General features: G+C 33.6%; 1 protein-coding gene across 2 annotated transcripts in view; it reads right to left on the reverse strand.

The window, feature by feature from the left end:
• Nucleotides 1–9,891: 9,891 nt before the first annotated feature.
• The window catches only part of LOC145666469 (alpha-galactosidase MYORG-like), a 103,252-nt gene continuing 96,311 nt past the window's right edge, over nt 9,892–16,832 (reverse strand). For both annotated transcript variants that reach the window (XM_081733710.1, XM_081733711.1), the window contains 2 exons: nt 14,178–14,334; nt 9,892–10,134 (listed from right to left, as the gene is read on the reverse strand). In XM_081733710.1, coding sequence (XP_081589836.1) covers nt 9,941–10,134; nt 14,178–14,334 — 351 coding nt within the window. In that variant the 3' untranslated portion in view covers nt 9,892–9,940. The remainder of the gene's footprint in view (nt 10,135–14,177; nt 14,335–16,832) is intronic.

Below are 16,832 nucleotides of genomic sequence, written 5' to 3' on the forward strand. Positions count from 1 at the left end.
GACCCGAAGAGCATAAGCCGTGTGCATAAGTCGATCTGAACATACCACAAGTCGACACCGCATATAAGTCGACTTCGCATATAGATCGACCTTAATTTTTAAGCAGGATTCTTGAGGAAAAGAGGTCGACTTATATTCGGAACAATACGGTGGATTAAATAAACACAACTTTATCTTGTTGTTCAAACTAACTGAAGTAAACCAAATGTAGTTACACAGGAAAAACTATTCAAAAATAATAAGACTCAAATGAAATGCACATTAAACAATAAATAGAATAGAAATAAGAATTTTATGCTGTTGATGAAATAAACAATGCAGGCCTAATGAAAACAGTAGCTACCCTATATGATAGATCAAATATGTAATGAACAAATGTCTGTCTTCCCTACTATTCCCTGTCCCCTTCACCCAGAGTCGTAGCTAGAGATTTCGGCGCTCGGGGCGAAATAGAGTTCGACGCCCCCCTACGTTCACCACACCAAGCTTTTGCTTTCTTTTTTTCTTTTTTTTCTAATACTTACAAGAGAAGCAGCAGCTATTGTTATACTCAGTGACGAAAATTTTCCGATTCATAAAAACATATTCCACTTATTCCTACATCCTTGTATAGTCGTGATGTGAGGTGGAAAATTTTCTTCTATACTTTTCCGGAAAATTTTCCGTTCTTAACAAAGATCAGTGATCAACTAACAATTCCTCAGTATTCATAAATTGATTAAATTGATGTATAGAAATGTTAAAAATTGAAAGATTGTTTAAAGAACCTGAAAATTTTCATGGCTCAGACAATTTTCTGTACTATATAGGAACAAGCGAAACAATTTTTCATGAATCGAAGAATTGTCTGTCCTCTACAGTGAGGAAAATTTTGAAACGGAAAATTTTCCGATTCATAAAAACATACTATACTTACTTATTGCTACATCGTTGTTTAGCCGTGATGTGAGGTGGAAAATTTTCTTCTATATTTTTCCGGAAAATTTACCGTTCTTAACGAATATCAGTGATCAAGTAACAATTCCTCAGTATTCATAAAATTGATTGAATTTATGTATAGAAATGTTAAAAATTGAAAGATCGTTTAAAGAATCTGAAAATTTTCATGGCTTACACAATTTTCAGTACTATCTAGGAACAAGTGAAACAATGTTTCATAAATCAAAATATTTTGTCTTGCAAAAATTGAAGAACTGAAGAAATTGAAAATTGAAGAAAAATTGAAGAGTCAGAAAATTTTCATCATTTGGAACCAAAAATTAAAACAACTTTTTGTGAATCGGAAAGTTTTATTGCTCTGTAGAAACAAATGTAAGGAGTTTTCATGAATTGGAAAATTTTCATCACGATGGAGAAACAAGTGAAAACATTTTTCATAATCCTAACAGTTTTGGATATTATGTATAGTGATGTTAGGTGGAAAATTTTCCACTATATTTAACTGCACATTGAGATATACAATTCCTGTAGAGGAAAATTAGACAGCAACAAATTATAATTTTCCAATTAGATTACGGGAACCAGAAAATTTTCTAATATTTCAAGTTGGGAAGTAAAAATTTACATAGTGTTTTTCTCTTCTTTAATTTTTCCATATAAGACAGAAAATATTTCGATTCAGGAAAAATTGTTTAACTTGTTCCAACATAGTATTGAAAATTGTATGAGCCATGAAAATTTCAGATTCTTTAAACGATCTTTCACTTTTTTACATTTCTGTACATGAATTCAACCAATTTTATGATTGCTGAAGAATTATTACTTGATTACTGATATTTTTTTTAGAACGGAAAATTTTCCGGAAAAATATAGCGGAAAATTTTCCACCTCACATCACTAGTTATACTACACTGAATTTTTATTAAGCTGCTTGTTCAGACCATTGCAACAGCCAAAAGTCGATCATTATGTATTCTTTCACAAATAAGAGCTGTTTTCAGGAGGTGTATTTTGGACTTTTTGTTAAACTTGACAAAACTACCTTTGGTTGTACACAAATCCACTTGAAAAACAGTTACGGAAATTTACAATACAACTATTTGTAACGTTTCATACTACCGATAACAAATGAAATCTCAATACATTAGAAACTATATGCTTTTAAAATGTTCAAAATGGGCGACAACATTAATTTCCACTAATAATTGTAAATTTTTGTAATTTTGTTCTGTATGTGACCACACAAATAGAATTTTAATTTAGATTATTTTAATATCAGCAATTAAACGGTTTGAACTTGATAATGATAGACCTTCTTTTATTAGACCCTACTCTTACGAGTCGATGCTGTGATACTATTGTTTTAAAAGTTTATGCCCCAACGGAAGATAAGGATGACGATGTAATATACACTTTTTAAGAAGAAGTATCACGGGTATTCAAGTCCCGCGATACCATGTGAAAATTCTATTAAAGAATTTCAGTGCGAAGGTAGGACGACAGGACGTTTTCAAACCGGTTGTAGGGAAAGAAAGTCTGCATAAGGAAAGTAGATAAAATCAATCAACTATGGACCAGATATTTACCATTCGACAAATACTCGAAAAGAAATGGGACCCGGTACATCAATTATTTATTGATTTTAGAAAGGAGATAAATATTATACAACATTCTTGCAGAATTTGTAATACGAAAAAAAGCTAGTTAGATTAATTAAGATGTGTTTAAACGAATCCCAAAGTAAAGTCCGAGCAGGAAAATGTTTGTCCACGAGCTTCCTCGTCGAGAATGATCTGAAACAAGGAGATGGGTAGCGCCATTATTATTCAACTTTGTCCTGGAATACACTATAAGGAAAATCAAAGATATCCACCAGGGCCTAGACTTGAATGGTATTCACCAGGTTATGGCATATGCTGATGATGTAAATCTGATAGGAGAACAATAGAAAACAATGCAGAGGCATTCTTACATGCTTGCTGATTTAGAAGTAAATGCAGAAAAAACTAAATATATTGAAGTTTACTGGGATCGTAATACTGCAAATTACACTGGTCGACATTTTTTCAAAAGTTGAGCGATGTTTTGAAATGAATAGGTAACTTCGAATGGATTTTTAATGCTGATTTCAAAAATAAAATCAGTTTCTCTCTATCACGTCACATTTTTTCACAAATCGTTAAAATATATTAGCATCAGCAGGTGTATTGTTTTATTACTAAGTCTATAAGGGACTTAACGAAACGTATTACATATTAAGTTCAGGCATTTCTCACAATTTTTGTACAGTTCTTAAATGTATGCGACATGCCACAAGATTGTAAAATTAATGTTAATGTTAATGTAGATGTAAATTTTCATTTACACCTACATACAAAATCACAAATACATTACGTCACTTAGCATCAAACTTCATTCGCTTCGATTTCCTGACATCGCTGACGCTCGACACGGGAACATCCCTTTTCAACATCCACCAATAATCTGCCATCATGTTAACGTTCCATCTCCCCTGGTATTTCCTTTCCATCTCTGCTATGTCTTTATGAAATCTCTCCCCATGCTCCTGACTGTAGTCTCCGAGATTACGCGGAAAGAAATTAAGATGGGAGTTGAGGAAATGTAACTTTAGGCTCATTTTGCTTCCAAATTTACATAAATTTTCCAAAAGGTTTTTCACGTAATGTTCACAGTTCTTATGATTTTAATTTCCCAGAAAATGGGCAACTACCAGTTTGAAACTAACCCACGCCTCCCTTTCAGTTTCTGTCATTATTTGCTCAAATTCACGGTCAAGCATCAACTTTCTTATTTGAGGGCCAACAAAAATGCCTTCTTTCAGTTTCCCATCACTGATTGCTGGAAATTTACCTGCAATGTATATAAAACATTCCCCATCCGTGTTTAATGATTTAACGAACTGTTTCATGGTACCTAACTTAATGTGCAATGGAGGGAGTAGTATTTTAGACGATGGCACCAAGTGCTGTTGTGTCACATTCTTCTTTCCTGGAGAGAGTGACTTTCTACGTGGCCACATTTTCACTTTCCAATGATTCCCCTGCCCCGACTGTCCCATTCACACAAAAAACAGGGAAATTTTGTGTTCCCGGATTGGAGACCTAACAACAATGCTATCACTTTAAAATCGATACATACTGACCAACCATGTTCTTCATATTTCACTTTTACGAGCATAAGTCTCAACGTTTCATACGTTTCCTTCGAGAACACAGAATATGCTATGGGAATCGATGGTAATACATTACCGTTGCTCAACAAAACACCTTTCAAGCTGGCCTTCGATGCATCAATAAAGAATCTCCATTCTGTTGCTTTGTATGCAATATCATAGAATTCTATCACTTTTCTTATGTTGTTGCAATACATTAAATTTTCTTCTTCAGTGAAGTATGGTAGAAGTTCTTTCTCTCGGTGCCTGTACCATGAAAAATGTGTTTCAGGAGACAAGAGACAATTTTTCTTCAACCGGGAACCAAGAAGTTGGACACTCTCTTTTGGTAGATTTAAATCTCTCACAAGATCATTAAGTTCATGTTGTGTAAATGGCTTTGGAGTGCTAGTACTCGTACTAGGATACAAAGGTATACATGGTACAGGTATATCTGGCCCATGAGCTACAGGTCTGATAGCTGATTGTATGTTGTTTGGATAGTTCACCTTACTTTTGTTCTTAGCACTAAAACTACTAACGTTAACAGCACAGAAATAGCAGTCTTCAACATGATTTTTTGGTTCACGCCATACCATTGGGATTCCAAACGACAGGGCTTTCTTCTTGCCACATGTCCACAATCGCAAAGCCTCCATACAGGTCTTGCAAACTGTATGTGGTGCCCACTTTTTGTCGTGGTCACCTAATTTCATTCCAAATATGCATTGTATGAATCCTTCACAAATTTTGTTACACGTTGTCTTTGTCTCTTCACTATATAACATCCGCAAATGTAACAAAAAATGTCTGGAGAGTTCACACACTTTCTAGGTGACTTTGTTTCACTGTTTCAAAGCAGCAAACCTCAGAGAAACTTGATCAAAACAGCGTATCCTAAAGCTGTGTATACATAAATTGTTTACGTGACACTTACCGTGATTTCTTACATTAAGAATATGATACATGAAAAAAATTGCACTTTATTACATCAGTTAATAAGACTAGCTATAACAGCAAAAAATTACCTATTTCTTTCGATTACTTTTAAGAATTTCAACAAAACTTTGAATGTCTGAATTATCCATTATTGTAATATGCGCCCTGCCATCTACCGGCTAAAAATAGAAAAACTGTGGGTGGTGGGAACAAAAGAAACGTAGTTTTGGGATCAGTATCAAAATAGTTGTTCAAAATAGCAATTAGTTTCCAGACATCAAAACCCATGTCGACCAGTGTTATGGATGCTTCAAAGAATCAAATAATATTTTCGATAAAGTGGATACTTCCAAGCATCTAGGATCAGTATTAACGGACGAAAATCATATCCACGAAGAAATTAAATGTCGAATAAAAGCAGGGAATTCGTGTTATTATTCAGTTCAAAATCTTTTTTTCGTCGCGAATTCTGTATAGGAAGAGAAGAACGCGAACTGAAAGTATCTGAGAATAAAATCCTGAGATGAATATTCGGACTATGGATGAATATGGCGGAAATTTCATAACGAGGAACTACATAATTTACAAACTTTACCAAACATTGTTAGGGTCATCAAGTATAGGAGGCTCAGGTCAGCAGGTCATGTGACCAGGATGGAGGAAAGTAGGAACGCTTTCTAAGTTTCAACTGGAAATCCAATTGGGAAACGACCATACGGAAGACCTAGACACAGGGGGAGGATAATATTAAGATGAATCTCGCAGAAATAGGAATACAAAGTAGAAACTGGATTCAGTTGGATAAGAACAGAAGTCATTGGAGAAGTTTTATGAACGCAGCATTGAACCTCTGGGTTCTATAGGCCAGAGTTACTTAATTAATTATTTTAACGAGGTCCCTCGTGGTTAAGAGGTTAGCGTACGCGCCTTTGGCGTGGAAGCCCGGGTTCAATTCCTGGCGGGAGCTCATGCGGTTCGGATTCTACGTTAATCAATAGGTCCACGCCTCATGTAGCCTTGCCGCTGAAAGGGACGCTAAACTAAAATCTACTCAACTCAATTAATTCTTTTACGGCAAAAAATATTTTGTGAAATATAACGGAAATTCATAAGGTTTATGTTTTGTCTGTATGTAGATAGATAAAACAGAGCACAACTGATACGTATACACAGAAAACATATCCTGGAGATACAAGTAGTTGATGGAGAAATTATTCCAGTAAATTCCTTCAAATTGGAAGCATTTCATGTCAATGGAATTTTTAAAAATCACTGGTAGTCATACTCACTCATTTTCATATTTTCATTCTCACTATCGTGATTAATCCGATTGGATGGAAAAGCGTAATTAACTAAGCAAACTCATCACCATCACAACGCTAAACACATATTTCAGACTTTGACCTTTTCCGATTTTGAAAACGCTCGTGTGCACAATACAAGTCATTAATAGCACCTTGTGTATCACATCGTCATTAACAGATTGTAAATAATAACTTTCTTTAAGTAATAAGTAAAAACTTGTGACTCTTATTGAAACCTTTGGGTTGCGAGCGGAGCGAGCAACAAAATATTTTAACAAGTGTATTAATTTGCAAACCGACAACAATATTGATTTAATGGGGCGCCAATTCTTTTAGGGGGCGTCGCGTCGTTTACTCTTTTCTGGTACCTTTTCTTTTCTCTTGCTTGTTGGGCGTCCCCTTGCTATCAGTGCCCGGGGCAACCGCCTCGCTCGCCCCCCTAGCTACGGCTCTGCCTTCACCCCCATAGAATTCTCAAATATCGTATTATAACTGTAAATAACTTGTCCATATAGATCTACATGTTGGATCTACACTGTAAATTTTTTTAAAAAATGAAGTTTGAAAAAGTGGATATTTAATTATCACTGCCGGGCTTTCCAGACTACATTCCTTCTTCACGTATCAGTTTTGAAATGCTAAATGTTTAATAATAATTTTAACAAGTAAGTGTTGACAAACATTTATACTGTGTTGGGAAAAACATATTTTGCAAAATCTGTTTCCCAACACAATACAGAGTTTGTTCAGTCTACATTTGGCCAATTTCGACTTACCTAAAAATTTAGAAGAATCCATGGCGCCAGGTCCGTAAGTGCTCGATGTGTTTCCCTTGGTTCCTAACAATAGCCCGACAGCGTAATTTCCACTGTAATAGGCTTCTCTGAAGAACTGAGACTATTTTGAGCTAGGCCACTCCTTTAAATGCTTTTATATTCTTTAATATGGTAAAAATAACTATGAGTTTCTGAAGTCAACATCAGATTATTTACTATGATTTTCATTAATTTTGTTGTATGCCATTCTCTTTCTACAGATTCACCACCAATTTCACGACAATAGACTAAATGGAATCTCCATTAGATTGCAAACGTCTGCTATCTTGTATATTTAAATTGCCAGGTATGCTGTTTTGTGAATTGGTAACAGTATACACGAAACATGCAATGTATGAAATTATTATGATACTTGCCAAGGCACCTTTAATTACGAACGCTTTGTCCAAGTACTTTTGCATTGTTGCCTCAAGAAACTTCACGACTGTTTACTTTGTATTTCCGTTCTTTGCTAGATGTTAGGCTATTAGACGAGATTTACAGTTTAAACAGGAGATTATTGTAATGTTTTCGATGCTCTCCCACCTGGAATTGAACCCGGGGCCTGTACACCAAAGACATACACTAGTCACTATAGAAATGACGAAGACAGGACACTTCATGAAATCAACCAAACCACGGAAAACACCAGAGCTACTAGAATCTTGGGACTCCTAATGGAGACATATAGGATATTCAAACACCCGAAAATCTGATGCAATCTATCAAAAGTGTGCGAACGTGACTTCTTTTTCTACAAGATTATTATGAGTCTTAATAGAAATGATCAAACGAACGAATCGTGATAGAATATTTGACGCAGTTAGCAGGCGAGCACTCAGAAACTTTTGTTGGATGAGTCCAAAATTTGGCGGTCCAATACTATAAGATATTATATCTATGTAAGATTGATCCGATGTAATTAAATTCAGCCATCTATATTCTTAAAAACAATATTTTTATTAGATTTTTTAAAGATTTTTAGACTTTTCTTAGCTTTTTTAAGAAACAAAAGAGTGGAGATGAAGTGTAACATCAGATCTTTAGGCTACATCAGTCATTTCCCTACAAAACAATTATAGTTGTATTATGAAAATGTCCAAACTATGTCGATTTAAGAAGTTTTGAAGAGGAACTCGAACCCTGTAGATTCTCCGTGTGTGCGTGCCACTAGTATTATTATAATGTATTTATTACAGTTGTTATTTATTAAGTTCATCTACATCCCAGCCAAGTTCTTTCAATTTCTGGCCGGTCGATAAAGAAGTATGCAGTTGAGAGTTTCCAGCGAGTAGCCAACATTTCTGTTGATGAGGTCCGGCCGTTTCTTTTGAATTGTTAGGGCACTCGTGCCTATTGTCGACAGTGCAAGTAAGATTCTATCGTTCTACTGGTGACAGCAGCACATGATGCACGATGCCCTTCCAATTCCACCAAGCACACAGCATAAATTTCCTTGTCCTCAACCGACTGTGAAGCTTCTCGCTTCGACCACGATCTTCTTCACACATTGTTGTCTTCACACTTTTCATCGCTCGTGATAAACCACTTAAGAAATGGTTCGATTTTGTTACGTTTCAATTAAGATTCGCATATAGAAATTCGATCAAAGAAATGTTTTTGAGCCAAATCAGTAGAATTTGCCCGGTTTGTTCTCATACATTATCTTATGGAAAATAGAGAACAATAGATTATATGACCTTGTATTGTTATTTTTATGATATGGTTATAGAAGGAAAGGGGTGGGAATGCAAATAATTGAGAAGTAATGTATAGAATATTTAATTTGTTCCGCCATTTTTATTTTATTTATTGGTTTCACAATGATGATGTCGTTCTAAAGACTAATGTCATCGTTGTAGAATGGAGAGGTGTCCCTTTTACTTACAGAGTAATTTATTTTATTAAGTGTTATTGTGAATAGGTTATTTATTCCATCCTTTCTATTGTGAATAATCGCATAAGTTGTTATGATCTTTAAAACCAAAATCCTTTAATCTGAGTGAAAAAATTGCGTCTGAACATGGCGTCTCTTTCTTTATAAGACTACTTTCTTTAACTGCGTGTGCACACATGTATCATGTCAAAAGTAGAAGGAAAAATGTGTTTAAAAATATTTAAATTAGGGAAAAGATACCGTGGCGTGTGTATCTTGTTTAAAATTGTTTTCACCGAATACAAGATGTTGTCATGATAAACAATAAATTTTATTTAAATTAACACCGGTTACTTTGACAGACGGCTGCTAAAAATATGCAAGAAAATGTAAGGGTTGCAATAGCATAGCAATATTTATCGTGAACGACAATAAAGGTGAAAAATTTTAAACATGAAATCACGCAAATTAGTGTAAATTAAAAAATGGTATAAATATTTATCAAAATCTAACAACAATCAAAGCAGTGGCAATTATTCTAAAGGCATGGTAAATATTTTATTCATATAGAAACGACTTTTTCTAGAGTTATTCTGCGTAATCTATAATGAAAATTATGGAACATATTTGCTTGAAAACAATATTGTCGTTGCACAAACGCTATTAGAATTAAGATTACAGCTCAAATGATTATTCATTGCATTGTAACTTATCCTTTAAAACATAAACACGACTTATTCAACAATACGAACTACTTTAACAATAACGTGTTTGTAACTTGAAAAGGTAATAAGCATTTTATAAAAAGAATTAGAAAACTAATTAAACATATTGTTTATAATAATATATAGAAAGATTTTATTTTCATCATAAAGATACATGTTTGCTGAATATTTTAGTTTACTCTAGTAAAATAGGCCAGTTCATCCAGTGCCACTGGATAACCTGATATTCGCACTGGTCCACTAAAGATAGGATGATCGGGACTCAACTCATCCCTCCATTCTCCAATCGGCAAATAAATGTCTCTGCTAGTTGCTCCTTCCTCCAAAATGGGCGCTACTAATATATCCTCACCAAGCAAATATTCTGAAATAAGCAAAAAACGATTCATTACTGATGTTGTACATATATATACATATATATCCGAACCGAAATTTATTGCTTGCACCAACTTCAGTAAAACAACCAACCAAACGCTAGTGTATAGTGCTTTAAACTGGGAGGCCGCGGTGGTTCAGTCCCACTTTCTTCATTCCATCATTTTCATTCATTTCTCATCACCACTTCTTTAGCCTAGCCGGCATAATCGTGGGACGTAAAACTTAAATATTTCATTTACTACTTTAAACTGCTTCCTCAAAGATGTGAACCAGTATGCCAAGTTACTTCGCACTAAGTGAATAGAGCTTTCACTGTAATGCACTTTTTCGAATATAGTAGGTTAATTTTATTTAGATTTGCGATGAATGGTGGAAGAGAGGCTCGAAAAACATTTATATGATTGGCTCGGAAAACATAATATTAAGTAACGTTTTCTAATTTTGGAGTAAACTAGAGAAAGATTTAATATTCGCATGCAATTCAAAACAATTTACATAGTGTTCTTTGGTTCAATATCAACCCATTTCAGCTAATAACTAAAAGGCCGTTACCGTATGCTCGCCCGAGCCATTCATATTTATATGCATATGTAAATATATATGATTTGTTCTTCTTTTAACGAAGTTGAGTACCCACATCATCTTTTGATTTAGATCTATATGCGGAATTATTTTTCTGTTTACTTTGAAATGAAATAGAATTTTAATTCCTAAAGGTGCTGATGGTTTCAACAAATGTTTAAGTGCTGGTGAGGACCTCAAGGATCCTTCATCAATTTTAAAACTATTATTACTTGATTTTCTGTTTTGTTTTAAAGAACTTATTTGTGCACATTTTAAGAATTTTTTGCTCAACATGTATATTATTTATCTACATGTAATATAAATAAGTTTCACTATTTGCTTTACAAGAAATAACATGTATATACATACCTAATAATTATTAAAACATACTCAAACGTGACGGATATCTGCTTATTTTGTATTATTCAGTAACACATTACGTAGAATTATATATTTGGGTTATATATCAAGGAGTGTTCTTACTCGAAAATGTAACACAACTCTAATGTATGAAAGTTCCATTCCTTCCCTAAAACTAGTATTTTATATTTTGTATACTACACTCTTACCTTCTGTAAGTAACACAAAACACATTCTTACAAGCAGATGGGGTGAACAACGTCCTCGTGCTCCTAACACACAAATTAGTGTCAGTTTGGACGACAGGTTTTTGTTTTTCTGTCCATATTCCATGTATAAAAGACCTTTCCGACCTTTGTTTGGCCGTCTGTGGGACGTCTATGCAATTACTGTCATTACTTCTTTACTCATTGTGCGAGAAACTGCTGTAAGTTCACGAAGAAGTTTTATTGTTTTTCGTCTGGATGTATGATCTCTGATTAATCACCCACGTATATTTCTAATAATGAGCAATGTATTGGGTACTTCCATTCGTCGCTCTCAAATGAACAATATTATAAAATTTGGTACGAGAAAGCGTAGGATCATTTTTCGAACATTTAACCCATTTTCTCAAACTAGCAGCTGCCAGGAGTCATATTTTTAACTGTAATTGTCGGACCCTTCCTCCTTGGAACTTGAATGACTATATTTTCATCTTCATTATAATCACTGTTATTTTCTAAAAAAAAGTTCTTCATATTCAGACACCGGCTCTTCAAGCAATATATGCATTTCATCAAGGCAAAGTCCTGTCTTCTGTAACATGATGTGCATACACAAACACTAATGCCAAAAAGTATTGTTTCAAATACATGGTTATGTGTCTTTTAGAAAAAGTTTCACTAACATGCTTGTGAGGTTTTCTGGATTCCAACGGTGCTTCTCAGCAGCACATAAAAACAGGACCGACTAAGTTTGGGAATAGATAGAGAATGCGCAGTTACTAGATGAATACATAAAGATCCATGCTCATCTAGCAGCAAAATTTCGAATTAAGTGAAAAAAACTAATATATGGTCCAGAGAGTTAAAGTTAACGATGTGATTTTACTGAGTTTTTCTTCAATTCTAGTTAAGTGTCCATTACTTCTCAAAATCAATTTTCATTAAATCTAAATGTAATATTACTTAAACTATATAATCTATAACTCACACTATATCCATAATCCAGAAGTAATCTCCTTTTACACCTGATTCATCAGGTAATACTTTCTAATTATAACTTACTTACTTTCAGTTTAAGCACATTTTTCTAGTTTAACGACCCACGATTAAGAACCAACGCTAAACAGGGCGGTAGTGATGAGAATAGATGATAGTGGTGGAATGATGAAAGTAGGAGGGAATGGGAGAACACCAGAAAACCCATACACGGTGTTTGTTCACCACAAAGCCCATTGAGTGGAAGTTAGGGTAAACTAGAGATTCCACGCTCCAGAACTTTAAGGAATTGAGTTCAGTTAAACCAAGTGATTCTTCCCTTTCTTCAAAAAACTATTTTTAATTATAGCAATTGGCCATGATGAACAACTAATTAAATATATGTATGTATCTGTATGACGAATAAGGTATCTATTATACTCTTAAAATCCGAATAATTCATTGTTCGAATATTGGATTTCGAATAGTCGTTATTCGAATACTCGAACAATATTCCTTATTCAAACAATTCTTCGAACAATTATTCAGATAATGAATATTTTTTGGAAATTAAGAATAAATATTCGTATTTTCGAATAATTTTAATAGTACTAACATCTACGTTTGGCCTCACTGAATAACCAAATAACTGCTTTGTGAAAAAGTGAGTTAATTTTGATATAATAATGTAACCTTGGTAAGTAATCAGTTACGTCGTTTTACTGAAAAAGATTGTGTTTTCAATCTAAACAATTGATGAATAATTAGTAAAGACACTTCTTTTTAATGAGTTTTTGCACTATAAACAAGTTTGCTCACTGAATAACCAGGTTAAATATTTTTCACGCGTGTGTGTGTGTGTGTGTGTGTGTGTGTGTGTGTGTGTGTGTGTGTGTGTCTGAATAATGAATGATCAGGATCTTACTATAAGAATATTCCGCGTAACTGTTCGTTATCATGAATTAGTTATTTTGAATGTAAGGAATTGGACTTCGCAAATAACTGAGGATGTGCCTTTTGTTGCAAATGTCATTGACCTGAAAAGCTGACCTGAATTGAATAACAGGTAAATTTTTATTTTATGGAAAGCGAGTTTGTTTTAAACGAGAAATGGCCTCAGTAAATAACCAAGTATTCCAAGTATATGAGTACCTAGCTATTCTCACTACAAGCAACTTGCATAAGCAAAAAGACAGAAAAAGTATTGTTCTTGAAAAATGAGTTCTCTTCACCATAAGCAATCAACCTCGGTGAATAACTAAGTTTTTTTTTTTTTTTTTTTTTCGTCATGAGTTATCTTCACTCTATTCAAGTTAGCGTACTGCATAATCAAGTAAGTTTTCCTTGTTAAAAGCTAGTAATTGTCGCTATTAGCAATGACCTTCAGGAAACAACACAAGATTTTTGTTAGAAATATTACTTTGCGATAAGTCCTTTTCTTAGCGACTAACAACTACATAAATCTCTTTGAGTGAAAAATTAACTATTTTGACTATAGGAAATTGCATTTAGTAAATTTTCAGATAAATGCTTTTTAATGAAAAATATGCTTCATTCAACACGTATATTGAATGGAATAACAATGGGTTCGCTGATTTCTCTAGAAAATTAGCGATATAAGTACGTTTTGCGAATTAGAAAAGGCTGTTTGTTGTCTCCCTTTTACTTTCTGGATCAATTATTGAGTTCGAAAAATACAACAATTCATATTAGAGAGGTATAAAATTATTTACTAGCGCATTTTTTGTTATTTACTTCGTAATTTTGCAGAATTCTTGCCTTGAAAATTTGACAAAATAAAACTTAGTTCTGACAAGGAAATATGAAAATTAATTTTGATTCCTAAATGTATAATTTATATTGAAGATACTAAAGGCATGTTAAATTTTTATCTGTAATACTGTATTTCTAGTATTGATTTTACCTGAATCCACTTGCAAAGCTTCTTCATCCGTAGGATCAAGCCACCATATTGGAGGATTAACGGGAGTTCCATCTTCTGTAGTTCTGTTGGCGGCTTTGATTATGCTATCTGAGTACTCGTAGTGTAAATCCACAAACTTATGGGCGATTTCAACAGTCTAATGAAATAGAATAATATTAGTTAGATGCAATAAAATTGTACATCAAATTAAGAAGACATTTTATTGAGATGTTTCGTGGTGTTCTTGATTTCGTGATTCTTTAATATTACTCCAGGACACTCATCTCAACATGTGATAAGTTGTTAATGCATATGATAAGTTGTCAATATAATTAAAATAAATAGTAGAAGAAAATTCATACAGTACAGAAGTTTCGAACTCATCTAAACAAAGTCTTTTACCAAACTTCCTACGACCCAACAGAGTGAAATACAGAAAGCACACAAGGTTAACTTTGATAATAGGCGTATCCAAATTACTTCTGTGAAAAAATGACTGAAATAGATGGGAATGGAACATTAAATGAATTAATAAAACCAACACAGTTAAGCGTATTTTGTAATATGTTACATGATTTGTTTGGGTCTTAATTTGTTTCACTGAAATCAAAAACTACTATACAAAATTATGTTTTAATTTACGTGTTATGTTTTCTTATTAATCGAGAAAAAACATTTGATCATGTTTGTAGATATCCAAAGCAAAATTGCATGTTAGAAGCAAATGAATTAAATATAAATTTTGCATCCAGGTAGGACATGAGAATCCAGATAGGGTTTCATGCATTTCATTTGGAAAATGAAAAAGGAAGTTCACTTATTCAAGATTTAGAATTATAATACAATTGTGAATACAAAACAATTTCACATTATTAATTAACTTGTACAGTATTTCTATGTATTACAATAAAACGGGAGTAAACATACTCATTCTGTGGCTTAAAAAAACCTGAGGTTCACGAACACATTAATTAAAGCTCTCCATTGGTTAATATTGTGTGTCACTCAAGCCTGCATTGTTGTTATCCACTTCTAACGAACTTATCCTCTTTCACTTTCCTGTATCTCTACCCAGAATCCTCTTTCAACTAATCCCCAACTAGCACCGTATGAGCTCAACGAGTATTTCTGACGCAACTATTTCACAGTGACGAGTCTATTTCACACAACTTAGATGTCTCTACTTCATTGTCTGTACGATGGTTGACCTGCAAATATTGTGAAATTCTGTACTGTGTAAATATTTTATTTTCCGAAAACAATTATTCTTCTTAATTACTTGTCTGCGAATAACTTTCATAAGCGTAAAATACGATGGACAGAAAGTTAAGCTTTCTAGTTATTTCATTGTAATTTATTGGTCATTAATACCGAACTAGGAGTAGCAACGAGTATGGTACATAAAAACAAACTTCAGCTGGTGATTGAACTGACAGGCAACAAAGCAAACTATAATATACACGCAAGAAGGCACCATTTTGGAGATATACTGGGTGAACCACAAGACGTAACACATATCGCAGAGCTTGGAAGCAGAGATGAATCAATAAGCCTAACATCTTATGCATGGGAACCTTTTGCATGTGTCCATTTCCGTCATATCTCCTACATGACGAACACCCTGTCATCTAATGTACACGCTCTCGAACACTCTGTATATTGATAGCGATGAATTACCTGATGAAATTTGCGCATTTCTTTGCGTATACTTCCCTTCATATATCATGTTAATCTACTATTTATTTCCATGCAGTCTTTAAATAAATCCTAATTTTATGTAATCTAACGCGAATAATATCGAAGAAAAAACGTCGCTTGACCTTTATAACGTCGCAAACATCGAAAGAATCGAACAGCTTTCTTTATACTTTTATTTTTCTACATATTTTACTAATCCACGTCCTCTCCAGTCTTAAAATCTAATTGAAAGTTAGAATTTGTCTAATACTGGTATGTACTTCAGCCTTATTGTTTCAAACTAATCATAGGCTGATTTAATTTCTAGGAGTGACAGCACATAAATCAGAAGTTCTACGGTGGCTACTTCGCTGCTTTTTTTTTTTTTTTTTTTTTTTCATTTTTCATCTAAACGTTTGACAGATAATTAAAATGCTGCTTCATTAATATAAAATGTTTTCGGGTTTATTAAGGATCTTTCCGTTCCCATCATAAACAGCAGTCATTATGAATCTGAATTCACTTATGGTTTTGTACAAATAGCTTAACTCTTCCCCCTTATTTCAATAAATTTGTCTTTGACATTCGTTCTTCCTGCTTTTAATTGTACAAGTATTGGGTTGGACAACTAAAAAGTCCTATTCTACATCTGATAGGAAACTACACTTTGTAACGAAATAGATTGACCTAGATAAGATGTACAACGTCACTTATTTCATACATGTTCAGAAAATAGCCTGAAGTGCCCACTCACTGAGGAGGCAGTGTAATGTTTAACATGTTCGTGTGAAAGTGCAAAATAGGGAACACACAATTGCGAGTAATTTTATTTTATGTATTCAAATACAAACATTCTGGATACTTAGTAGCGAAAAAGATCAACAGTGCATTTGAGGTTATAGTGATGAATTGCGATTTTATCAAATAAAATCAATCAATTTTCTTCAGATTAATTTAATAAATGAATATTTCATTAAA

The sequence above is a fragment of the Thermobia domestica genome, chromosome 12, assembly GCF_964235325.1.
Source record: "Thermobia domestica chromosome 12, izTheDome1.hap1.1, whole genome shotgun sequence".
Lineage (NCBI taxonomy): Eukaryota > Metazoa > Arthropoda > Insecta > Zygentoma > Lepismatidae > Thermobia > Thermobia domestica.